At 46.8% G+C, this 27,789-nt stretch overlaps 1 protein-coding gene across 1 annotated transcript in view; it reads right to left on the bottom strand.

Moving 5' to 3' along the window:
* TMEFF1 (transmembrane protein with EGF like and two follistatin like domains 1) overlaps positions 1-27,789 on the bottom strand; it is a 577,671-nt gene that overhangs the window by 68,804 nt on the left and 481,078 nt on the right. The window contains exon 6 of the mRNA XM_069620632.1: positions 9,231-9,379. Coding sequence (XP_069476733.1) covers positions 9,231-9,379 — 149 coding nt within the window. The remainder of the gene's footprint in view (positions 1-9,230; positions 9,380-27,789) is intronic.

Raw genomic sequence — 27,789 nt, 5'->3', positions numbered from 1 at the left:
TAAAAGGTCGTCTTCAGAATGCAACCAGACACAGCTCTACCCTCTGACGCGATTTGGGCTAGTTGGCCCTTTAGTGGTTCCGGAGTGGAGTCAATGAGAGCAGCAACCTGCTCCCACTGGTGGAAATTATAGCTTGGCAGCAGAGTGGTGGTATTGGCGATTCTTGCCTGCTAAGCAGAAGTGGAGGCCACTTTCCTTCCCAACCCATAAATTCTCTTGCTCTCATTGTCTGGGGGAGCCTCAGATGAAGATAGAAGTGCCCCCGCTCTTTTCCTGGTGTTTGTGATTACCAAAGAGTCGGGCTTAAGTTGACCTCTTATGGAAAGTGGGTCTGACTGGGCGGCCCTGAACAACTTCTCAATTCTGGGGTTTACAGCCCTAGTGAGATTAGGAGAGAGAAGTGAAGGATCAATTCTTCGCTGGATTGACTTGAGAATAGGAATGGCTTGAGCAATGGGCCTCTTGTCCCCCACTAGCTCCTCTACAAAGTCCCTCTCTTCCTGCGCCCCCTGAGTGTCTATGTGGAAGTGCTCTGCAGCTTTAGCCAAGACCTCGTTTAGAAGGGGCTGGTTATCTATTGGTGAGTCAGTAACCTGTGGTTCCTTGTGAACCGGAGACTTCATATTGTAAACCTCTTCCTCATTTTCCTCCCCCTCATCCTGGTCCTCGTCATCTCTATAATACTCAACCCCTGTTTGGTCGTCCAGCATTTGTATATCTGGGCCATCCTGATATTGCTGGTAGGGCTGGATGTAGTAAGGGTCTGAAGTCAATCCCTGAGCTGGAGTATCAAATCGAGATCTATTATTAGGAGGCTGAGGGTCCTTGGATCCTGAGTAGCATTGTCAGGGGTATAGCTAAGAAAATGCTGTGGTTTTCATAAAAATTGGCTAAGGAAGACATTCTCCTCATCACCCTGTCTATGTCCTCAGTGCTCCATTCTCTGGAACTGGGGATGACAACCTCCTGTTGAGGTTGCTGTTCTAGTCCGATATGCTAAGGAGTGGGCGGAATGAGCCTGGATGTAGTGACTGGGACAGGGGTCTTAGATTTGACCTCATCTGACGACTTGTGTTTGTTCTTGTGTGCCTGGGGTGCAGAAGTTGAATGTGATGACACTTTCTGCTGTTTGTCCCCTTTCCCATAAGTGGACGAGTGTTTCCCTGATGGTTTGGCCTTTTCAGAATATTTCGACACGTGGCATCGAGATTCGGGGGTACTGTGCACGTCGGGACTCAGAGGCAGACGCCGGATGGGCTGCCGGAGTCGACTTTTGGTGTGCGGCTTGGGGGTGGAGGTCAGATTCGTCTTCTGACGAACGTACCTCTGTGACTTTGGGGAGCGAGGCACTCTTGGCAACTGTGGACGGTTGCTGTGTGTCGTGCAGCGATCGTGACCTGGAACGCCGAGAGGACACCGATTCCGTGGACCGCTCTCTACATGCCCCTTTCTTCCGAGAACTCGACACGCGTGTCGAGTCTCAGTTGGACTTAGTGTGTTTAGATGTAGAAGTAGTTTGGGTAGCGCTCGTGTCGCTGTGTGTGTTCCCCATAACTGCCCTGCGGACAATCCTCCGAGGTCGTGGACTAGCGCTTGGGTGGCTTTCGACGCCCCTGTGCCCTCGCCGTCCGAAGGCACCCACTGCTTCCATGGCCTCGAGCTGCCTGGCGTGGTGGGCCCAATGCTTAGTGGAGCGGTCCTTGAGTGTCTTTGCTTTAAAAAGCTTGCACGCTCTGCAGTTCGCTTCGGGGTGGTCCCTCGGCAAGCAGAGATTACAGGTGGGGTGTTTGTCAACCCAAGGGTACTTGCGGTTGCACTTGGGGCAAAATTTAAATGGAGTACTCTCCATATGTCACCTTAAGGTAGGGTGTATGTAGGAAAATAATCAAGAGTGTTGAGTATGTTTCCACCCCCCACTCTCCCTACTTGCAGGGCTGAGGCCAGAGGCCTTCTGAGGCCCAAAGTCCGTCGTGCAGTCTCAACGGTATGTTGTTCTTCGGACCGGCGTCGATCTTCGATGTCTCGACGTGGGAGTGAAAGAACGGGGAAATTAATATTGATTTTTTGCAAAATGGCTGAAATCCAGGGAACTCCGCACAATGCTTCTGACAAGTATGGCGGAAAAAAACAATCTGAGGATCCTACATGCGTGAGGGATCATGGGTACCGTGGACGTCACACTAGGGATAGTATTACTGGCACGCCCTATGTCGACGCCCATTTTCGAGCTTTGAGAAACAAACTGTAATACTCCGCAGCTTCCACTAGATGTCGGCCTATGCACAGCATGTGATCTAAGCAGATTCCACAAGCCTCAGAAATATATATTTTGTTTTTCCACCCATTTTCCCATAAAAAAAGAAGACAGATTAAAAAAACAACGTTCAATTTAACATGTTATGTTGCAATCACAAAATAAGGATAATCATAATGGAAGTCAGTGTCCCTTCATTACCAGATGTGCACAGCATTTATCTTTGTACAGAGAGTGTTCCCTTCTCACAGAGTGTGTGGGATGGAGAATGCTTTTCAAGAATGCTTGTTTCCAGCCACTGTTCTTCCTCTAGCTTGAATGACAGCAAGGCCGGCTCAGTTCAGTTCAATAAGCTTTACTTCGACAAAGCAAGTCATAAAAGCATACAAAACATCATAATATAGTCCTCACAATTCACTGAAAATAACAGCATTATATATCTAAATGATTAGTGAGCATGCAACATTTTCTTCGATCTGATTCTCCAGGCCCATCTTAAATATCTACAAGTAGCAAACACTGCAGGAATGTCCTGAATGTAAACAGGTTGCCACAGCATCCTCAATAGTCGTGCAGCCACGTTGAGAAATAAAAGTGGCATTTAAGAACGTGTCCTTAAAGGTAATGTGACTGGGCACAACATGAGGAAATGACTTAGATCCTCATTCACACTGTTAGACTAGGGACACAGGGGCGAGGCCTCCTTTTGCCATTTATGTATTAAGGATGCTATTGGCAATTTGCCAAACCGAAGCTTTACGTATAACGTCCACTCAAATCTTGGGTTAACATAATCAAGGTAACCCTCGAACCCCTCCGGAATTTTTAGGTTTACATAACAGGCCAAAGATGGGGAGCCAGAGGCTTTCACAATGACATTGTGCAGTATCTTAGCAATGGTGGCAATTTTTGCCACACCCTTCGATTGCTTAGTGATTGTGCTTGGGTTACTCTACTAAGCCCAAAGATCCATGCCCTTGAGGCATATCTTAACATGTGCAGCCCATTTCAAAGAAGTACCCCTTTGCTGTGAAAGAACGTCTGCCAGTGCATCTCTATATTTAACAAGGTTGTCGCTGGACGGGACCACAACCGGACCCAAAACAACACTGGGCGGAGCTGGTAGATGGACTCAATTCCCTGCGTGCCTGTCTCCGAGAGCACTGGCAAATTGGGCGTGCTGTAAGGTAAACCAAGAGTATTCTTTAGATATTTATTGCCAATGTGTGGGTGTCCATCTGCCAGAGGCGTAGACAGGGTAGGGCCTGAGTGGGCAAGGCCCACCCAAAATCTGTAAATGCCCACTCAGCAGCTGTGTGGGCTGCCTGTCTCGCCTTGGCCTTGTATGCCTCCAGGGAGACACGCACCACCCGGTGCCATGTTCAGCTGTGAACCCAGCCAGGGCACCACCATATCGCCCCAAAAAGGCCCTAGCTCTCTCCAGTTGCATAGCCCAACTGCATGCTGCCATTACCCTGACCCCCAAGAAACTGTAAAACGATACCTGTTCAATTTCGCCCTCTTCCAGCATCAACTTAAGGCCTTTACCTTTTCCCCCGATGTTAGTGTTGAAAACCATAGATTCAGTCTTGATTGCATTGAGTGCTAGACTATTATTCTTGCAAAAGGTGACAAATACGTCCAACTGCTTGCGGACGCCGGCAGGTGTTACAGATAACAATTCCGCATCCTCCACAAACAGCAAGACCAGAATCCTGTCACCGGCTAGCACTGGCCCATCCATCTGAGAGGCCAACAACTTTTCGATAATACCAGAACACACCCGTGGCGGAGGCCCTTTTCAATGTTGATCTTGCTGGAGGTTCCATCATCAATTCCCCACTGCACCACTGCTGTGTTGCCCATTTATAAACTCTGTATTGCAGTCAGAAGGGCAATCGGAATGCCGAGCCCTCTGAGGACCTCCCAGAGGTGGTGCCTGGGCAAAGTATTGAATGCAATTCTCAGGTCTACATTGACTGAGTAAACACAGATCTTCCTGAGAACTGCATATTTATCAATGATCAACCGCAAGCTTCGGCCCACTGTACTCAAGCCCTCACAGAACCCAGCCTGTCAGTGGTTAATGATCTGGTTACTGTTTGCCTGGGCCTCCAGATGGAACAATAGGGCCCGAGCACAGGTTTTACCCCTGAGTCAGCTTGAAATCGGCCTGCAATTGGAGGCCTGATCTCTAGGGCCTTTCTTGTGAATAGGATCAGCTCTGCACTTGTCCAGGACTTGGGTACCACATTCTCGCTCAGGGTAGGGTTAAATCGTTTTGTTAAGTATGGGACCGAAACAGCAGGTCATTAGCATAGAAATCTATTGGGACCCTATCAGGGCCTGGCTCGTTTCCCAATTTTTGTGACGACAATGCTCTTCTAACCTCCTCACGGGCCAGTACCAAAGGCAAATAATTGTGTCCTACTCCCTGCCTGGTGCAAACCCCATTACGGGGGAGTCCTTAGCAGCATGGGCCCCACCGCCACCATAGAGGCTGCTATAATAATCTGCCCAGGCTTGCTCTGAGATACAACCCTGCAGGGTGTTCCTGCCTACTCTTTGCCCAGTCCCGACGAGGCACCAAAAGCCTTTCGGGTCCCCCTTACTGATAGCATTAAGTAGGGCGTCCCAAGTGTCTCCGTGCCAGGCCCTCTTTTTATCCCTTAATAACCTACAGTATGCAGCCCTTGCCGTCCGTAGCCCTTGACTTTTTGTCCCGGCTTCATACCTTGCTTCTTTATCAAGCACCCCTTGACTAATCTACACTCCTTATCATACCAAGGGGTGGAAGACTCAGTTAGTTTGCCTATGACTTTTCGAAGGCTTCGATAACCTGAGTCCCCACTTTAGCCACTATGTTCTCGTGCATAATTACCGATGCAGTTACATCATTGGATTCCAACGTGGCCACCTCTGCCAAAGACAAAACTATATCGCAGTACACCACAGGCAGGGCCTGCTCTAAATCCAGCTTTCCCCACCTGGGATTACACCTAGCGTGTCCCTGTACCTTCAGTTGGACAAAATCTCCTGCATTAGTATTACATGCTCCACCTGCCTGGGGCCCCCAGAAATACTCACTCAACTCCATAATTAGGAGCTGGTGGACACTCTTACTCCTTTTAAGGATGCAAAAGGCTTTCACACAATCCCAAACCTCGATGTTTACAAGAATATAATCGATCATGCTGTCACCCTGACTATTTTCGAATGTTGGTGCTGCTTGAGAGTCCCCCGGAAATCGGCCATTGCATGCCCTAAAATGAACCACCATAAACAAAATGGCTACCTCCTCTGCATTTCTGTGTTGTCTGAGCGGCTAAGCTTTATTAACAAGCACTATTCCCGAGTGACTGTCCTCCTCTTCCAGTATTCCGGTCATGCCATGCAGGGGCTCAAACTGGAGATTGAGATTCCCCCATGACAGCAATCCTTCGAAGACCAGAGGAAGACAGCCTCCAATTCAAAACCCAGTCTGCCGTTTTACTGATCAATTACGCACCCCTACCTAGAAGAATCCTGTAGTGGAAATTGAATAACAATAGCACAGATTTGTCCCTCAGCCTGAGCTGTAATTCGAGAAGGTCAGGCGAGCCCGTTTCCATCATCCTGGCTGATTTAAACAAAGATACATCTACCCGTGTGATCAACCCACCACTGGGTGGCCCTTCCCACCTTTATGTGCCAGTGGGGCAAAGGTGGCATACCCCTGGATATGAGTCTCATCAGCCCATGTCTCCTGGAGGCTAACTACCCCATGCCCCTGAATAAGATCGAGCCAACCACTGTCGGTCATATATTTATTTACCCCAGCAATATTCCACGAAAGGACCCGCACCCTCTGCAATCGGTCCGATCAAAGCCTGCACCAGGATATTGAATAGGCGTATCTCAGGCAACCCCTAGGTTCTGCTCCGGCCTGTGTTCTAGCCGAACTGGGTCCTAGCTCTGCATGTCTGGGGAAGCCTCTAGGTTCTGCTCCAGTCCTGTAGTGAAACAGGCTTCATTCTGATCTTGCCCAGGGTGCCCAATACATTGGTTCCAATGGGGTGGAACGGGGCCTCTGCTCAGTTGCATTGCTCTATGCTGAACACCTACAATGGGGAATCTGCCGACCCTGCCCCCGATGGGTGCTATAGGTCATCCTGTTTCCTACACGCTGCCATGGGAATAGGGCCCGAATGCAATACCTAGAATCAATTGAACACTATTAAGTTGGAAAACAGTGCAATCTGTTTTTACAGTGCTAAGAAACAGTAGCAAGCACTAGACACAAAACAAGTGAAGGAATCAGGCTCCCGTCACCCAACATTTGTTCCTAATGTTTTATATTGTCAAGTTACATTTTGCATGTGATTTTGTGCTCTGCAAATCAGCTTTATTAAACACACATCCATGGTTCTTGTCTTGACGGATAATACTGAAGACATTATTATACGCTGGTGCACAACTCATGGTTGGATGGGAGGAAATGTGCGCAGCTGGATAACAAACCAATACACCTGGTATAAAATCCCAGGTTCCAGACTTGGCTAAATTGTTTGATTATTTTTCTCCAAACGGATGAATTTTCCAAGTTAGCTCACTGAGAAGTGATTCATTTCAGTTTGCAATATAAAAAACCTTAACCACTTCATCGCTAAATTCACCATTGTCACACCCAAGATCACCCAAATTCTGCATGCTCCAAACCAACTCCTTCCAACTCCCCCACCTCCACGCCCATTACGCCCCAGGCCATTTTTACAATGTTTGCCTAAGGTGCCTGGTGTCTTGCATATGTTAGTGACGTTGAACCATGGTAGGCCCAGTAGCTCAATTGCCTGGGCAAACATGGCTACACTTGCCATATGATGGCAGCATCAAGGCACAGGAGGCTGTACCTCGTATATGATGACTATAAGCTGGCACTGACGGAATAGATGAGGCTCCATTTAGCATATCATGGAAGCACCTGGGCAAGTGGAGCTGCATTTAGCATTTTATGACTATACACTGCAAGTGAGGTTTTAACTGCATAACATGATAGTGACCAGGCGTAGGCGGCTGGACTAGCATAGGAAGGACGCTCCCCTGGTGTATGATTGCTCGCCTTGGTGTGTCCTTGGAATACCTTGGCTGCACTCATGGTATATCGCAATAGCAGCCCAGTTAATTTATAGCCGACAACTAAAATACACTTTTATCTGCTTTGGCTGTATTTGCTATTTTATTTATTGTGCACACATGTTTTAGGTGTTTTTACATTTGTCACGTCACTTCCTGTAGTGTCATCAGGAGTGGGTGGGGTGGTCAGAGGGCATCAAATGCCCCTTCCAGTCACGTCATCAGGTGTAAGATGTAATTTCCACTACCCCTTGTATTTTGGTAAATTGACGTCCTTAATGCCATGAACCCAGTGTTCATGTTATGATGTCGAAGCTGGTGGTGGTGAGTAACGGGGTGGAGAGTTATGGCATGCCGTGCTTCAGCGCCTCGTGTCTGCTATGTGCACCATGGTGGCTACATTTTCAGCTGAGAGATGTGAAAGGAGTACGTTTCAATCAACATGCCGGCCCAAAACGCCATATAAATGTAACTCTTTTCCATCCAATTTAGCTTGTTGTAATCCATGGTGCAATGTCCTGGATGCCTGGTATAAATGAAAACAGACCGAATGATCCTTCTCTTTTTCAGCCTAACTTCAACCATAACTCACACTATAATTTCAGCAATTAACAAACAGGATCTGTCAAGCATAATAAACAATGAAGTTAAACAGAAAATAAAAATTGTCTTACGGTTTAAGTGGAATTAAAAAAGAAAATCTTAAAATTAAATAAGCTTCTTGCCTAGGCTGCTGCTGAAGTCAAAGTGTGTGCAAGGAGGCTAATAATAGAGATTATTGACAGTCCATAATGTCTTAAGGGTGCCGACTGGTTGCAAACCTCCAATATGCATTATCAGCCAGCTCTCAAGTTAGTCATATTGTGCCTAATGAGGGTGAAAGGGCAGAGAACAGTCCATCCAGCCTAGCCAAAGTAGGCTAGAATGTCACTATGTTATTGGCAAATTCTGGCCACTTGGCCAGATAATGGAGAGGGTAAAAGAAATCAAAGTAAGAGCCATTAAATGTGCCCAAGGTAAAGCAGCACTAACCTGTGCGCGGGCTGCCTGCCACTGATTGCAATGGTGGGAGGCTGGTGATGTGGGTGGCTGCATAGCGGAGAATGAGACAAGCAGGAGACTGGTGGACTATGGAGGTGGGTGACATAGAAGGCCTTGTCTGGGAGATAGAGAAAAGCCAAGGGGGGCCAGAGCACAGAGCAGGCACTGGAGTAGGTGTTGAAAGCCAGGAGGAAAGCACAGGAAAAGAAAAACCGAGGTTATGGTGCGGGCGAAGACAAGGCAGGGACAGGGGGATGAATTGGGACAAAGACAAAATGGCACAGTGTGGGGAGCAGAGGATGGATCAGGCAGCCATGACAAGTGAGGATAATTGTAGAGGAGAATGCACTGGGGGTCGGGTATACCAACAGGGGCCGAGCGAGCGCAGACAGGCGCATGTGGGGAGAGATAAGCAAGGAAATGGGAGGCAGCAAAGGGCACTGCTGTCGTCACATAGAGAGAGGAACATTCAATGTTGTGCAGGAGGGGGACCTTTAGTGGAGGTTAAGCCCTGCTCATGCCCCATTGTTGCCAATGAAAACACCAACTTTCCAGTGCCATAATTAAGCATAAATCCTGTTTCAAATGCCCAGAAACGTGATGCATTAGGTGCCCAAAAAGTATATTAGGGCTCCTTGTTATCCAAAGCTCTGTTAATATGCCCTGTTTCTCGATGTTGTATTTTTTGTGTGACTGTGTGCCTTGATGCCTGCAGGATTTGGCATATGATAAATAAATAAATAAAATATTCCCACTCATCCATCACAGAACACTAAAACTGTCCACTTTACAAACCGCAATAACATGGCACAGGCGACCTTACCTGTGCATTTCCCAAGATGCTTCACTTCAATATGTTCTTGTCTCAAGCATGATGCTTCTCGCACAAGACATGGATTGTTGTAAGAACTTCCATCCGAAGCACAGACTGGATTTAGGTTGTGTCCACTGCAGTCTATGTTGCACACACACCTGAGGACGGAAATAGATGAGGACATGCAATCAGATCACAAATTGTGTAAGGGTACACAGAGTGATGTGGGACACCAAGCACTCCAACACATTATTGTGCATAACTATCAGACATCCAATTAGAAAAAGAAAGAATTAGGCACAAAAAGTCCTCTCTTCAAAAGGGTTCCATAAAAAAAAATATTTTTATATTTAACAGAATTCCCACAATTAAATTGGCCCTCATTATGATGATGGGAGATTTGGAAAAAAAAGCGGCGGTAACGGATATACCTCCACTTTCACGAAAAGGCCATATTTCAAAACTGGAAGTGAATTCCGGGAAAAGCCTCCAGCATGTGGCTGGAGGTATTTCTCCACAACGACCGAAGGAAAGCGCAGGAGAATTTACCACGAGTGGTAATTCCTCAGAAACCATTTGACAGCAGAATGGGGAGTAACGTGCCAGCGCCAAGAGGCCTCTGGATATTAGCTGTGCTCTATAAAACCCCCAATCAAATCAAATCAACACCAGCTGTCTTTTACCGTTTTTAAACAATAGTGAATTGAGTAAATGCTGCAATGTTATGTTAAGTTAAATTGACTTATACCGCAAACTGTTATCATTGGCATGGTCTCCAGACGCTCAAGTGGCTCTGTAAGAAAGAGGGCAGGTGGGTTTGTGAGGGAAGAGGGCTGCAGCTAAGTAAGGGACAGTGACTATCTTAAAATGCAGTTAAATAAGGGACAGTGGGTATACTCAAAATACAGCTAAACAAGAGACAATGGCCCTCATTACGACCCTGGCGGAATACGAAAAACGATGGCGGAAATGTAATACCGCCATCGAATACCGCCCGTTGCGATCATGACCCGTCACCGTAAAGTACGATGCCATTAGCGACACCGTAGCGAACGCCAACGCTAACTGCACCAAGTACGCGCACGCGCGCCCTGCAAAACCGCAATATCCGCCATGGCGCAACGGTACGCGAATGCTGACCCCAGCGGACATTCACCTAACGCCATCAAGCATGGCGGAAAGTACCATTCCGCCATGGCGAGAACTACGGCATCGCGAACCAACCGTAATGGCCCTACTGAGTGCCTGTACTCCACTCCCTGGCCACATTGCACAACTCCTCGTAGGCGCAATGCAGTCACACCGTGCAACCAGCGAAATGTACAAGTCACCCATGCATGCCAACGAACAAATGCATGCAGGGGCCCCAAGTGCCCTGTGAGTGGCCATCCACAATTGGCAACACACCATTGCCGTACTGATGCAGCACAGGCATCTGAAGGTGCAAGTACACCAAAACGAACAGAAAATTCCATGACACAAAACAACAACAGTCCCCCATCGCTTGCCACCAGTGCAAATCAACATCCAAAGCAGTAACCTGAGGGAGACTGCACCAGCCCTGTACACATGCCAGTAGTCAAACCAACCATCAGCATAAGGACGTACCACACAACTGTACCCAGAAGCCGGAACCCAATGCAGAACACCACACAATACATCGCGCCACAAATCGGAATATGCCACATTACTAGCAAAGAATAACGCTACACGGTAAATATCTGAATATAAATTTAATGCACATCAAAATCACCAAGCCCATACAGCCATTTGAACATAAACTCACAAATGATCAGCATTACTGTGGGCTGCATCCGCAATAAATGACCAGCTTCCCCATGTGTGACGCCCTGTACCTTCATGGCACACAGGGGCTACATCAACGTCCAAAAAGGCAACATGGAAGCGCCTAGGACCGCAGGGCCGTCCCATGAAGTAGGCACTAGTCCAGCTGGAAGCTAGGTATGCTGCACCTAGCCACTAGTACTGCGTAAGGGCATGTGGGCCATTGGCGATCGTCCCATAAGATCGTAATGGTGCTCCACTGATTAACTCGAAGCTGCAGGTGTCGACTGTAGAAGCCATCTGCAGGAGTGGCGTACAGATGGCAGCGGCAGAAGGGGAGGAGATACCTGTCACCCAAATGAAAAAAATGATAGTATGGGCATCCGAACTCCATATGCATTACTCACTTCATTCAACACACCAAACCTACAACCATATGCATGCTAGCCCACTCATAAGGATCAATTGCACCCAAAAATCACTTGCGAATCATTACGACACAAATCGAGGTGAATGCACTATTTCAAACGAGTGTCTGTGTGCATGCGCCTGTCAGAACAGGATCCATCAGATGGGATCATCAACGTGCATAGACACAAGTGATTGAAGGCGCATCGAGACAGGGAGGGTTCAACAAGGGCAGACAGACGATGGTCCCACTATGGCACCCTTGCATCACATAGCGCAGGGGAAGGGGACAGATTCCAAATAGGCATCTACATGGCAGACTCCCAATTAAATCATCTTTCCATGCATCCATTCATCATTCCCTCATCCCGTAATGAAAACGCCTGAATATTCACTCACATAACATTCGAAATTTCCATAGAGTCTGTGCGTAATGCAGCCTTCAAAATCCACTGTGCTCCTGCCCGGATTCCTTGTGTAGTGAAGTCACATGTATTTGGGAACGTCCTGCCTTATCGTCCACTACGCCATGGCGCATCCCATTCAGACCATATCAATCATTGCATTCCCGTCATGGGCCCTGTCCCAAGGACATTCAACAATAGAACGTTACATTTCCAGTCAGACCTGTGGGCGTCTCCATGCCGCTAGTTGAAAACCGAAAGCGCTGTCCTTCGAATTCCTCATTTGCAACATCACGTTGAAAAGGCATCTGTGAACGCTTGTATTCACAAATACATGTATGCAGTGCGGCTGTGTGTGAAAATGGTAACTGGCCTCAATCACTGATGGGACTCCCCGCCGTCGGTGAACGTCGGTACAGTGCTGCATGAGGGTCCACCGTTGATCGAGCACTACATTCCACTGACCCTTCACAAGTCTGCTCGCGAATGCAAATATAGTATGTGCAACAATGGGACCATAGCAGAATTAACATATAAACCAATATTCCACAGCCATCGGGATTAAGAACATGATTGCAAATGCAAGATGCCATGCGTCGAATTGCAGCGTCGTGTGCGGGACGTGCTCGCACGAAAGGCATTGCAGCTGACACAGGTGGAATGAATCACCACAGGTGAAGGCTATACAGCCTGAAAACACATAAATTGCACACCCAACCCCCTCCCCCAACCACACCCACTCCAGAATGCTACCGGCAGGACTAGCGATGTTGGGCCTGGGGGACCTGATTGCACTGCAAGTACTACAACTTCAAGAAGAAGACGAACGCCAACTACTACAACAACCGGCCGCACAGAGGAGACGCAGGAGGAGGAGGAGGAGGAGGAGGGCAAGGCATGGCCAGCAAGCCCCACCAGCACAGCCACTACCACCACGCAGGCAGCCTGCAATCCCACGCCTCCGAGCTAATCCGTTCAACCTCACAGCTGAGCAGGTCCACACCCTCTACCGTTTGGACCGGGACACCATAACCGCCATTGTCGACATGACACACGCTGACCTTGTCAGCATGATAGATAGCCCAACCGCCATCCCACCCCTACTGAAGGTGGTGTCTGTACTCCACTTCCTGGCCACAGGCACCTACCAGCACACAGTCGGACAGTTGCATGGCATTTCACAGCCACTATTCTCACGGACACTATTCCAAGTGCTTGATGCCCTCCTGAAGCACTCAGACGACTACATCACTTTACCACGCTCGGAGCAGGAGCTAACAAACACAAAAGTGGGATTCCATGCACTTGGCGGCATACCGGGTTGCATTGGTGCCATCGACTGCACCCATGTGGAATTGGTTGTCCCACATGCCATGGAGGCCCAGTACCGCAACCGGAAACAATATCATTCTATCAATGTGCAAATGGTGTGTGACTCCAACAGGATCTTTACACATTGTTCTGCCCGATTTCCGGGATCAACACATGATTCTATGGTCTTGCGGAACTCTAGAATACCACGCTACATGGAGCGACACGCAGGTGCGCCGATCCTGGCTACTCGGTGAGTCTCATTTAATGCATGAGTATGTGGGGTAGGTGATGCGTGAATGACCTGGCAGGAAGGGGGGGGGTGCGTACGTAGCAATGACATTCCACAAACATCCTTTCTTGTCCACATACAGGTGATTGCGGGTATCCACTGAAGAAATGGCTCCTTACACCAATCCGGAACCCACAGGACCAGCATGAGGAGGACTACAACCATGCCCACTCACGTACCCGTGTGGTCATAGAACAGGCATTCGGCCTACTGAAGGCTCGTTTCCGCTGCCTCAGCAGGTCTGGCGGGGCACTCCTGTACCGCCATGAGAAGGTGGCAAAGATGGTCATGGCATGTGTCATGCTACACAACATGTGCGTACGTAGGAATGTGGCCATGCCCCCCGACGCAGAACTGCTAGCACCTGAAGATGGTCATGATGAGGGTGGGGATGTGGCAGCACCTCAAGGGGTCCGCGAGGCACAGGAGGCCCGTGAATTACGGCAGAATCTCATAGATGCATGCTTCTAGCACTCACGCCTGGTGGCTGTTACATGGACACGGGACTTGTGGCACTGTGTGTGTCTGGGACATGCACAATATGGACTGTACGCCAGGATAGGCCTCGTACACAGAGATCAATGTCCACACATCTCATAGGATGAATATGAAGAATTGTATTGCAGATGTGAAAAGACATTACACACCCAATCGACCCGCCACCCAAAGAAGCCCAACACACCCCCTCCACCCTCCTACCTCCCCCCCGAACACCAGTGTCCAATGACGCTCATTGTCAGTGGGCAGACGCTATTGCAAGCCCCCTCTCCGGGTATCAGGGGCACCCCTGCCTGTGGAGCGCCGGGTCCTCCCAGATCTACGTTGGGGGCTGCCCTGGACGGAACTTGCAACGGATGATGTCTCTGCCTGCTCACGTCCATGCATGTCCCTAAGGGTTTGTGAGAGCTCAGTGAGCACACGGCGCACAGCGGCAAGTTCACCACATACGTCTTTGGACGTCGCATGCAGTTCACCCCTCAGGCTCTCGGTACTTCTCTCCATTTGTGCCCTTAGTGTCTCTGTACTTCGCTCGATTTCTGCCCTAAGTGTCTCAGTAGATGTTTCAATGGCTGCCTTAGAACCCCCACATTCATCAGCATGCTCCTTGAGGAGCGTGGCTAGTTGCTGCTGTTGCACTATCATCTGCTCGAGGGACTGTTGCCTCTGCTGGGCCATGCCCATTTGCGGTGGTGTCACAGAGGGGCTGGACGCCTCATGTTGTCTTGCAACAGGCCTTGTGGGGGTTGGCCAGTCGTCGTCTTGTGGGTGCCCCTGCGTGGTTTCCTCATGGTGTACGGGATGAAACATGCAGGGGGGGATTGGGACAGGTCATGGATGTGTCCTACTTCGGCAGCACCGTTTTCTGTGTCGGAGCATGCTGGCATGAATGCAGTGTCACCTAGGGTGCTGCTGCCACCAGAAGCAGTGCCTTCTGTGGCATCCATTGGGGGGACCTGTGGTGCTGCTGTTGTGGACATGCTGGCTGCTGGGGTGCCTGTTGATGTCCCCTCCAGTGTGCTGCCACTCGATTTGTGCAGCTGCCGTGCCTTGATCCGTGCAGCTGAGGTGGAGGGTCTTTGGCCGTTGGTCTTGGCCCTCTTTGCAGGTGTGCTGGTAGGGGTGTCCTGAAGCTCGTCGTTGGAATCGGACCCTGTGGTGGAGTAAAGGAGGGCGAGCGTTATTCATGGGTCTGTGGTGATTGTAATGGCAATTGTATCACATGCATTGGGGTGGTACCTGGGGGTGATTTGGGTCAGGGCCTTGGAGGTGGTCTCATTTTTGTGTGCATTGGGGATGCAGTTATTTTGCAGTCTGCAGTTAGGGTGTGCATGCTGCACATGTAGAGTGTGTTTTTTGGTTTTTTGAATATTTATTTATTTGATCTGACTTTTAAGGGGCGCTGTCATGGCATTGTATGTGGTCGTTCTCCTGAACATGTGTTTCTATTGCACTATGGGGACACATGGTACTTCACATGGTTGGTAATTGGGGATTTGCCATAGTTTTATTTGGGCCACCTACCTGATTCTTCTGATGTCTGCACTCCTTTCTCCATCCCTCCGACTCCCTCTATGCTCTCCATTCCAATGGTGGAGGCACAGATTTCTTCCCAGGGGGTCAACTTGATGGGTGATTCCGATCCTCCCCCGGTAGCTGTGGCAATGTTCCGGTTGGCAGAGAGTATGCTCCGGACGCGTATCCGTAGGTCGTCCCATCGCTTTCTGCATTGCTGTGGGTTGCGGGGTGCGGTCCCCACCGCACTTACCCGCTGTGCCACCAGCGCCCATATGGCTTTCTTGTTCGCAAGTGCCGTCCTGGTCATTTGCGTGGAGAAGACGACGGCAGCGTTCTCCTGGAGGGTCTCTGTGAGCACGGTGAGTTCCTCGTGGGAGAAGTGGACCTGCCGCTTGCGGTCGCACGCTTTTTTAGCAACTTTTCCCATATTGATTTTTTGGACTGGGGTGGCTAACGGGTTGGGATGTCGCTCAGGGTCGGATTTTTAATGGTTGTGTTGGGATTCTGCTTTTATAGGTGTACGGCGTGCTGTTTCCCGTTCCGGCCCCATGTTTTTACTTCCGTTTCCGTATATTTACGGTGACCGTATTTTGCGCTGACCGCTCATTACGGTGACCGGTAAGATGGGTGGCGGAATTGCACCTAGGGCGACGTACGACGGCGGTAAGGGGCGTTTTGGGGTCATTTCCGCCATTGCGGACTTTGCACTTCCGCCATGGCGTAATGCTCGTGCCCGATGGGTCAGAATTAGCCGCACTTTCCTCCATCGTGCAGTGACGGAAACGCTATTTACGCTATGGCGGTCATGTCAGTTGATTTCCGCCAGGGTCGTAATGAGGGCCAATGAGTGTACTCAAAAAGCAGCTAAGTAAGGGACCCTGGCTTTGCTAAAAAATGCAGCTAAATAAGAGACAGTGGCTTGAGTAAAAAAACAGCTAAATATGGCACATTGGCGATATCTATGTACAATTCAGCTAATAAACATGTTTTTAATGACACGTGGTTTATTTGCATTAGTCACTGGGATTTGGATTGGAACATAGCTCTTTTTTTTAAAACATTTTTTATTGTGTTTATTGGTTAAAAAAACAAACCTTATACGCAATGGGGTTGTTATCCTTTAAATAACATTTCTAAACATTCCTAAAATAGCCATAGAGCAATTAAAAAAACAAATTCAAAATAGGAAATAAGAAATAAGCTCTAGAAGTCCAAAAGAATCTAGATGTCCTTAATTACATGCAAGCTTTCTTCCATACATAGTACGCTGCGGCCATAATAACTACCAATTCTGCTCCAAAGAGAGTGCTCCAAAACTGATCACCTTCTCTATTAGATTCACTAGTCACAAAATTAGCATAGACCTTTGTATAGAAATTAGACATTGCTGTGCATTGTGTCAGGGTGTGGCAGGCTGACTCCACTTCCAGATTACAGAGACAATATTTTCTTTTAACCCTTGGGAGTTTCTTCCATCTACCCGTACGTTGGAGCTTGGGTAAGATATTAATACGAAGATTAATAATGCATCTTTGAATAGTGGTTGAATACAATTTCCTTAGATATGTGCAAGGTACATTTCTACAAAAACCCAGAGTACTGTATTCAGCGTATAGCGTTGTAGAAGATAGTCGATCAACATCATTACAGTGATCAAAAACTCGAGCCTTCCTCTTTAAAGTAAGAGCCCAATTAGGGAGGGTTATTAATTTGTCCAAAGAAATATTTAAGACTGCTAACTGAGCGGTTGTATTCTTACAAAGCTGCAGCAGACACTCATTTTTGCAGGTCTGTGTTTTTGCAACTGCTAAATAATTAGCAGACTGTTGGGAGTATCAATGGCATGTAAGATTGTAATATGCATGTTACTGCGTTGGGTAAGCCAGCAGGATCTTAATGATTGAAGACGCAATTCGCACCAAAGTGCCTCCGCTGGTACAGAGTGTGGGACCCCCAAGATTGATCTCAGTATTTTCCCTTCCAGGCTGTTCACCCAGCCCATCAGATGTCTGGGAATTGCAGCCAACCCGTACAATAGTCCTGCAATGATTCTTTTCCAATAGAGGGCTACCTGTACTTCAATATTGTTTCCTCCCTTGAGGCGAATACATTTTTATTTACAAGAAAACAATTTCTTCAGTATTTTGGAACGTATGAAATGGTGAAAGAATTCCAAGGTTGGGAAGATACATATAGCAAACCCCATTGATAACTAAGTTATTTCTATGTGCAAATATGGCCAATGCAGCAATAGATTGCTGCAACCCAATTGGTGAACGATCCAGCAGGACGGTGTCATCAGCGTAAGCAACCCAGGGCACAGCTAGAGTTCCAATTTGAGGGGGAACATTTTGAACCGATTGGATAGATGGACCCATGTCGCTCACATATAAGTTATATGACACATGCGCAAGGACTCACCCCTGCTTTACTCCAATGTTGACCAATATTTCTGATGTGGTGTGCCTCTCCTAATTTAGTCGGACGACTACCAAATTATCAAAGTGTAACGTGATGATAAAATATGATAGCGAGTGATCAATGCCCCATTTACTCAATTTACACCAAAGCAGAGGGCAGGACACGGTATCAAAGGATTGTGCGCAGTCATTATGCAGGGTGTCACATCCCTTGGGAAAACCTGTTTGATTGGGCAGCAACAGACCAGCGTCAGATGCCCATTTGATGAATTCTTTCAAAAGGATATCCGCAAAGATCTTTTGGCAGGCGTCAAGCATTGCCAAAAGGTGATAATTTGCTGAGTCGGTTCGATCACCCCTCTTATGGACTGGGATCAGAATGGACCATCTCCAACTAGGAGGAATAACCCCATCATCCATTATTTTCTTAAATAGCTTTCAAAAAATAAATGCCCAGCATCCCGAGTTCTTCTTAAGCACTGCATTTGATAATGTATCAGGCCCCGGTGCACGAGAATTAATCAGGGAGTTAATTGTAAGTTTAATTTAACCTTGCTGTATACGAATAATTAAAATATGTCACATAGTCCTGGTCTAAACTATAGAAAAGATTTTTAATAGTTTCATGCCGTATGCTCTCACTGATAAGATTCAATTCAATACCCACATTGTTGGTGAGAAAACGTCATAGGTCAAAACGTCCTCTCATCATTTGTTTTAGCATCTCCCAAAGGATAGCCAATTCACAGTTTCTAAAGAGAATTCATGGCTTTTCAGCCAGTTCTTATATCTAGTGGTGGCAAGTGTCTTAAGTTTGTTCTTTCTCAGCCCATCATAGCAAGCAGTTTTATGTATAGCCTTGCATTGTTTCTGTGGGCTCTTCTTTTGCTTGATGGACGAAGGGATCGTAGCAATTTGTATGCTGCACACAGGTTGTATTATTCCCTCATTTGTGTTCGAAGCACAGTTTTCAGCCACACCATTAAATTCTGTATGTTCCAATTATTAGCCCTAAACCAGTTAATCAAAGAAGTACTATTCATATTTATATAGGTGCTAATCCTGTCAATCTTCCTCAGGCCCCATACTGTGTGGTTCCCCTGGCAGCTTACACTGACTTGGTTTTGAAACATGATTTATATGATCTTGGAAGTACACACGGCCACATCAATGTTGCATGGCTACTAATAGAAGTAAAAGCCACTAGATCTGCACAATCGTCCCTCATAGGCTTATCCATAAATACAAAATCCAAGCAGGAGGGGCTATTGCCGTTCGTCCATGTGTATGGCATCTGCCCTTTGTCCCCCTTCCCGCAATTTAGTCAGGTCAGATCAAACCTCAGCATTAATGAGAACCATACAGAACTTTACCATTTACATATCCAGGACCATCTATCCTTAATCCAAATTCTGTTTCACCCATATCATGTAAATTACAATTAACAAGACAAGGTGCATTCAGATTGCCCACAATTATCATTCTCCCGCTTGGATATCATTCGTGCCAGGCTCCCAATATTTTTTCCATTATAATTAATATTTCTTCAACCTTAAGGGGAGTACATGTTAATAATCAGCAAGCGAACATCAGTCAAGTTGAAGGTAATCATTGCAGCCAATACATACGGAGATGATTTCCTCCAAAAATGGGGAAACTTTCATGCATGACTTTACGCCAATGATAAGTCCACCAGACGGGCGACCAGTTTTCCAACAAAGCATCTTTAGTTCCTTCACAGAGTCAGAACTTCAGCCTGAATCAAAAGGCCCCTTGGTCCCTACAAGGTTTTCTCTTGCCTTCCTGATTCATCTGAATAGACCAATCCTCGTGGGATTCTATGTATAGAGTCATGTCGTTTGACTGCTGAGTAGGAAGGAATTGTCCCAGCTTCTGACCCAGAAAATCTGACACCCTTCCCTTCGGAGCCAGGTCATTTGTACATGAAGGTACACAGCAAATCGTTAGTTGAAATCCCAGAGTCTCAAGGGCTGGCGCACCCATACTAAGCAAGTTAACAATTGCCAGGGAGATTAAATTGATACGCGCCCAATTGGACACACAATCCCATTTCGGCAACTTAACTCCTCGAATATGTGACAACTCTTAATCGCCGTCAACCAAGGGATTTTCCCCCATAATAACAGTAGCCTTGATCTAATTAGAAATGGGCTATTTGTTGGTGCAATTTCTTCTAGTTTTAACTATTGTCCCCAACTCAGTCCGTGGATATGGATTAATATAAGGTTGAATAGTCTTCTGGGTGGTGTCCATTCGCTTATGGGTAGTCAACCCTAAAGTCTGAGTGGGCACCACAGTGCGGCAATCCAACGCAGGTGGGTTCAACTGTGGTGGAGTGTACGACTCTTTGTGTTCACCAGTCCATTCTACCTGCTTTTTAATGGGTGCGATGGACACAGACCCCCTCTGAGGGCAGACCCACCTATCCAAGGGACCTCCAAGTTCAACTTGCCTGCTAGTCCTGTCCCCCTGATCTTTGATAAAAATAGAGATTGATCCCTTTTGTAATATGACTCTTTGATCATGTTCTTTCTGCTTACGTGGGCACGTTGGGGGCTTAAGAAGTTCTGCACGCTTAAGTGGTATTGGAAATTTATTTACTAGAGTCCTCTTTCTATGTTTCTTGAACTGCTTGGGGGAGATCTAAGCGACGAGATCTCATTACAGAGTGCTTTGATAGCTTCCTCTTCAGTATCCGCTGTAATACATAAAGAATCATTCTGCCCAACTTCCGACCTCAGAGGGTCACGAATTATATTATAATCAGCCCCAGTTTCCCGACCAATATTGGCTGACAACGAACTTGTAGTAGTTACAATCGAACAGCCAGTGCCTTGCGCCAATTCTAATGGCAGCAAATCTTGGCAATGCACTTTGCTGTATTCCAGATTATTTGTCAAAATAACATCAACAATTTTTGCCAGTATGCATTTAATCTCCTGCTGATCGGCTGCAAATTTTGAACATAGTTATTCCAATTTTGTTAAAAAAAATCTGGGCTGTGCTTATTTGCTCAAACCGGAAAAAAGGCAGAAAACGCACACAGATAGGAGCTTTGAGGCACTTATTTGAATGAGTAGGGTTATTATACCCAATTCTGATTCCTCAACGGAAGAATGGACATTATTTTTTCCCATGTCTGTTTATAGATTTTATTTGCAGTCCCTTTTAAAAGACAAAAACAAATATTAGAATAAAGGTGTTGTGGAAATGACTTGGAGTGATTATTTTAATTTGAAAATGCCATTAGGTGGGTGCGCTGCCCTTGGATGGATTGTGGGGACCCGGGGTGTGCCACACTTGGATGAACTGTCGTGAGTAGGAGGTTTGCTGCACTTCGATGAATTGTTGGGAACATTAATGTGTCACACTTAGATGGATTCTTGGGGGTAGGAAATGTACCACACTTGAATGGATTGTTGTGAGAGGGAGGTGTACCAAACTTGGATCGATTGTTGGGGGTGGGAAGTGTAACACAGTTAGATGGGTTGTTGGGGGTAGGAAATGTAGCACACTTACATGGGTTGTTGGGAACATGAATGAGTCACACTTAGATGGATTGTCGGAGGTAGGAAATGCACCACACTTACATGGGTTGTTGGGAACATGAATGAGTCACACTTAGATGGATTGTCGGAGGTAGGAAATGCACCACACTTACATGGGTTGTTGGGAACATGAATGAGTCACACTTAGATGGATTGTTGGGGGTAGGAAATGTACCACACTTACATGGATTGTTGGGGGTAGGAAATGTATTGCTACTAACTAACCACACTAAAAACTCACAAATCTTCATACTAACCTTCAAACTCTGAACTAAATACAACCATACCTCTACCGCACCACAAACCACACTCACTTCACAACACCCAACTTGAAACCAAACCATACACAATCTCACCTCAACACCACATGACAGCTACCGATCGAAAACGCACCAATGCTCAGTGACCGGTTTTCCCGAACTCAAGCTGCCAACAGCACATCAAAGCTCTCTTGCGCTTTCTCACGCTCAATCCTACTAACAAACCCTGCCACCTTTCATTCATTGCAGATCCGTCAGAGCGCCAAGAGACCACGCTGGTGGCAACAGTGGGCAGCATTAGCACCTTTAACATAGCATAACATAACTCGGTGCATGTTTCAACGTCCTTTTAGGTCTGCAACCTTTGGCTCTTCAATTGTTTTGGAATACAACTCCCATGATTCCACACCAATGCTGGATAGGGCAGATGGGAGCTGCAGTCCAACACGTCTGGAGAGTCAAAGGTTGCGGCTCTCTGTGTGATCATTCTTCGAGGTCTAAAAACTATTTTCAATATTCATGAGGTGTTGAGTCTCCTAGTTCACAAATAAAAAGCTGATCATTAGAGTAGAAGTCTGCAAACGTCTCTCCAGATGTTTTAAACTACAGCTCCCATCAGCCCCCTCTACCATATTAAATCGTAAGAGATCATGGGAGTCGTAGTCTACAACATCTGGAGAGCCACAGGTTGAAGACCCCTGCATTAGAGCGAGTCTCTGGAAGAAAAAAATAACAATGGAAGGTGAGAAGAACTACAAAATGTTGTAACATTGAAAGTGGTGTTAACTCAGTCACTATTAGGGACATTTTTAAATATATGTTGCATGTGTGTGTGTGGTGTGCTTTATATAGAGCAGCCCAACTGTGAAGCAACAGATCAATGTACAATTCCAAACCTGTACAAGAAGATATGGCATTAAGGTACGTGATTATACAATTACAAGGATAGCCTCTAAAGGGTACAAATAGATGGACCTGGAAAAGGTGATTGAGAAGGGTGCAGGCAGGGGATACAGGTTGGGGAGGAAAATGTACACGAATCTAATTTGTAGGTGGATCTGCAGCTGTGCTCCAGTGGAAGCTATTTTTCTGCCAGTTTCACAGGAGCTGATCTTGGTAACTGCACTTTTGAGTCCTGGGACATTGTCAGTGGTTCTGTCCTTTGCCGCCTTCCGATATCATTTGTACCTGAGGATTTCCCCTGATCTGAAATATAACTTGGGGCAGGGAGGAACGGGGAAAGATGGCGGAAGGAGAAAGGAACTGTGAATGAGGATGTTACTTCAGCGTTTTCAGGACCACAGCCACTCCTCTAGGCAGAACCTTCCTGCATATGCGAGTGGACGTTAATGAGGCTACACCTGGCTTCCATTCACTAGATTGCATGTCTTTGTGTGTGTGTAAATTGCACAAAGGCGGCACAATTTGCAGACATGCATATTTCTTTGTGCCCACTTAAAGATGGCCTGATTCACTGTTTATGGATAAGATGCAATTTGTGCAATTTGTGCCAGCCTGAGTTTGTGCATTTTTTCACCCATAAATAGGCATTGCGGTCATTAATGAGTTTGGCGGTGTGGGAAAATTGCCAGCAATTCCGTAGCCAACATTTTTTCCCACAGTGCCAAACTACAGTTTTGCCGGTGGGGGGTCACTGATGTACCTCCAGCCAATAGCTGGATGTAAACCAGGCCCCCATTGTCAAAAAACAGCCAGTATTACTGGCACCGGTAATACCGGGGCCAAGAACACCATCTATTTCCCCCCATGGAGTCCTATGGGAATCCATGGAATGAGGAATGACCGCTGTTGATGGCACCGGAAATAACCCAGCACATAGTGAGCTTCAAGTCTTAGCAATGGGTCATTTGAACTGTGTGGTGTGTTTCTTAACCATAGCATGTCAGCTTCATGTACCTTTTTAAAGGCATTGTTTGAACTCAGGGAGTCACAGAATGACCCTGAAGATTCCAACAACCCAATTCAATTCACTCCGTTCAGCGTTCTTGATGGCAGGGGTGTTGCTAGGTCTGGAAAAGATCACGGGCTACGCTAACGTCGGGACTGTCAGGACCCAGGGCTAGCTCCTGAGCTTCTATATGGGGCTACAACCAAAAGACCCGGAGCTATAGCACCCTCAGCCGCCCCCTAGCAACGCCTCTGCTTGATGGGTTCTTAAAGGGGCATGCATCATGGTCAGACAAACCTTTTGGCTTGAATTCTACGTGGAGGCCTCTAGTTCAACAGAGGCCCGATTTTGCAGGGTGATGTATTGTCCAGTGTTTCTCTTGAATCATTGAAGCAATTTAGGAGTGAGTGAGCCTGAAGGTGATGGCCCCTAGTCGTGGTTCGAGTCATTAAAATGCATGTTGATATCAGTTCCAATCAGTCAAACCCTTAGGAGCCGACTCCTGAGGGGGCTTCACAACCAGCCTTAAAACGCTCGATATGTGGGTCGCATCAGTTTGCAACTATTGCAGCCACAGACACCCATTCTGGGATCAGGTGGAATCGATTTGAATTTGAACAAAGACAAAACAAGAAAAATATCAAATAAAATTAAACCTAACCAAAATAGAAACATAATTCAATCAAAATAAATTAGGTGGACAGATTGATCATAGATTGAGCTGGATTGCACATCTTATATTGTCGGGCTGCTTGAATCAGTGCTTTCAATCTTCCAAATCCTTTCGACTTCCAGGAGCAGATGTTTGGACTCATTTCATCCAATTAACACCTATTTTATTTAGAATCTGATTTCAGAGAGTTCACTCACCTCTAATTTATTTTGAGATCTCAATCATAATAGTTACTAAATGAGCGTACCGAAGTGGATCACTCACAGGATCACTGCCTCAGATATGGGACCAGCATGCACTTTGCTTGTTTCAATACCGCGCCAGGGCCTACTCAGCCCCCTAACCATCGGAGATGGAGAGATTCGCATAAAATGAAAGAGGATTTTGGGAACTTATCTAGATATTTGAAAACTAAGTCTGTGATAAAAGTGTTGTAGACTCACATCACGAAGTACACGATGCACAGTGGACTTGGTGCTCATTTCACTTTTAACAGCACTCATGGAAATATATAAAAGTTTGTAACATTGAAGAACGTACACCCAGATAGCCTCAACATTTGGACAGGAGGATAAGATGTGCCCAATATCAGTCACTTGAGGTAAAAGGGATGTGCTTGGATATTATTCCCTTTCACCTTGCTTACTTTTAGCCTAGTCTCAGGGTATGGATGGCAGTGCACATGCTCAATTGCCAATGCGCACACACTCTGAGAGAATTACTTATCTATAGCACAGATAACCACCAGGAATGAAAACAACACAACTGAATGTAGCACTAAAAATAATAGGAAGAAGAGAGGCTTAGGAAAGAAATCCAGAACACAAGATAAAACAAAAAGCAATACAAGAAGATACTTTTTTGTTTGATTTCTGGAGAATAGAAATGATCTAGTAGCCAGACCAAGCAATTGATCATTTTTCAAAGAAGAAGCATGTGATCCGGGGCATCAAATTAGGAACAGTTGAGAAAATATACAATTTTCTCTGCATAGTAGAGCTCCCTACAAGATATGATGTAGGTCCTTGGAATCCTGAAAAACATGAGAGAGAGAGAGAGAGAGAGAGAGAGAGAGAGAGAGAGAGAGAGAGAGGGAGAGAGAGGGAGAGAGAGGGAGAGAGATACATATATATATATAATATTGGGGGCAGTGGGGACGGAAGAGCTACAGTAACTCCGTAAGCACGCAATTATTTCTTTGCGCCCGATTCTATTGATGGTGTGAAATACCGAATAAGAATAAGCGCAACAGTTTCGCCATTTCACAACTATAATGATCATTAGCAAAAGTGGCTTTCAAAAGAAAAATATGCCACGTTCGGTTTTGTAATGATGGCTTCCTTTGGAGGTGTTGCTAGGGGTGGGGGGGCCTGAGGGTGCTCTAGCCCCGGGTCTTTTGGTTGTAGCCAAGGATAGAAGATCAGGGGTGACAGCCAAAAGGCTAGCTAGCCCCGAGTCCCGACAGTCCCGACATTAACGTAGCCCCAGATCATTTCTAGACCTAGCAACACCCCCACTTCCTTTATGGCCTGGAACCCGTCAAGCCAAGCCCCAGCTTTGGATATGTGTTGGAAACGTAATAATGGCTTGCTTCAGAGGTGTTGCTAGGGGGGCGCTAGGGGTGCTATAGACCCGGGTCTTTTGATTCTAGCCACGGATAGACGATCAGGCGTGACAGCCAAAAGACTAGCTAGCCCAGAGTCCTGACATTCCAGACATTAGCGTAGCCACAGATCTTTTCCACACCTAGCAACACCCCTGCTTCCTTTATGGCCCGGAAGACAATTTTTAGAGCAGCATCATCTCTCAAAATATCCTCCCCCTGCACATGAGCCCAATATATAGAGTGCACTAATGTTCCCGGTGAGAACAGTCCAGTGTCAGTGCCCTTGTCCCTGAGAGCCATGTGAGGAACAGCCATCCCCTGCCAGGATATGAAAACTAGGACGAGCAGAGAAACGTACATCCGAGCAGCCACCAGAGGACATTAAAAGAACTGCATCACACAGGAGGCCACAACCAGCCTGGCCGTATAATGGCTCTGACCCTTTCTCAGTGGGGAGCTGCCCCTACTCAGTCTAAGAGCATTGTTAAAAGCAACATTTTTGTGTGAACCGCTGGGGCCTATATGTTTTCCAAAAATAACATGATACATTTGCTGTGAAGAAAATCTCCTTATCAGCTCACCGACACACCGTATGAGCAAGATTTCTTCACGATGCACCGTGTGAAGCTACTTGGACATTCTGCCATTAAATCTCAATAATTCACAACAAAATGAGAGTCCTTAACAACTTGAATGATCTAAAAGTAAGGGCCACCAATGGACAGGATAGCTCAGCGGCAACTTGCTCGTCTTGGAAACAAGACGACATGAAGCAACACAGGTTCGATCCCTGGGTCTGTGCTTAGAAACCTCTGTGTATTAAGCGTGTTATAAATACGCAACTAAGAGACATATTCATGTAACAGCGCCTCGATGCTTCCGGCCTGTGTGAGCGCTTTAAAAATGCAAAAAATTAAAATAAAATAAAGACAGTGTTCCGTGGGAATGGACTGCAGATGGAGAACTACCTGCCCAACAAAGCAGGAGCTTTCTGAGTGGAAGACTTCTCAGAAAGAAGCGGGCATAAGCAGAGGTGCAATATCCTGTAACCAGAATAGACCAGGGCAAAGGACAGGCTTAAGAAATCCTTCAGAGAACTGTGAAATCTGTCTGGCTGGTAACAAGCAACTTGTGTGTGCTCTACAACGGGATACAAAGATTCCACCGCAGGTTATTCCATCGAGGGAGAATTTGTCTAATTTGTTCCACTGCATTTTACCTCAAATATATGTGGGGGCGAGAGTTTAGGGTAATAATAAAGGCAGAGGGGATGCAGAAGGGCTCACCCTGCATACATGTGTGGTAAAATGTCCTATAAAAAGAAATAGATGAAATAAAAACTGATGAAATCACATAGAACCCTCCACAACGTAGTTGAGGTGTGTCCCAGCGAACTGAATTAAATGGGGGATGATTTTGTATGCAGAGCTAAGAAGGAGACAGAAATCAATGGCATTATCTGCATTGTCAAAGTAGAAGGATCATGGGAGTTGTAGTCCAAAACATCTGGAGAGCCTCAGCTTGCAGACCTCTTGTATAGATTATGGGCCTCATTACGAGTCCGGCTTAACCGAGGCGGTAAAACCGCCTGGTTACCGCTGGACTCGTATTACCATCCCGCCTCCGTGATTCCCAGAATTACCGGGGCATTACAACCCCGGTGACCCGGGAATTCCGGAGGCGGAATGGTGTAAATCCCCATTCCCATTGAGTCCAATAGGACTCAATGGGAATGGGGATCATGGAAACACCGGCACCATCTCGTGATGGTGCCGGTGTTTTCCTCGTCCGCCTGCAGGTGGGCAGTGTTAAACCTGGTCTGACCTGGTGGGATTGACGCCTCCGCCTGCAGGAGTCGTGATCACCCGGTATGGAAACAACGGTGGTGGCGGGTTTATCACCACCGTTGTTTCCA

Source organism: Ambystoma mexicanum, chromosome 5q (genome assembly GCF_040938575.1).
Source record: "Ambystoma mexicanum isolate Mex_15411 chromosome 5q, UKY_AmexF1_1, whole genome shotgun sequence".
NCBI classification, from domain to species: domain Eukaryota; kingdom Metazoa; phylum Chordata; class Amphibia; order Caudata; family Ambystomatidae; genus Ambystoma; species Ambystoma mexicanum.
This window is presented reverse-complemented; position numbering and strand designations above follow the sequence as displayed.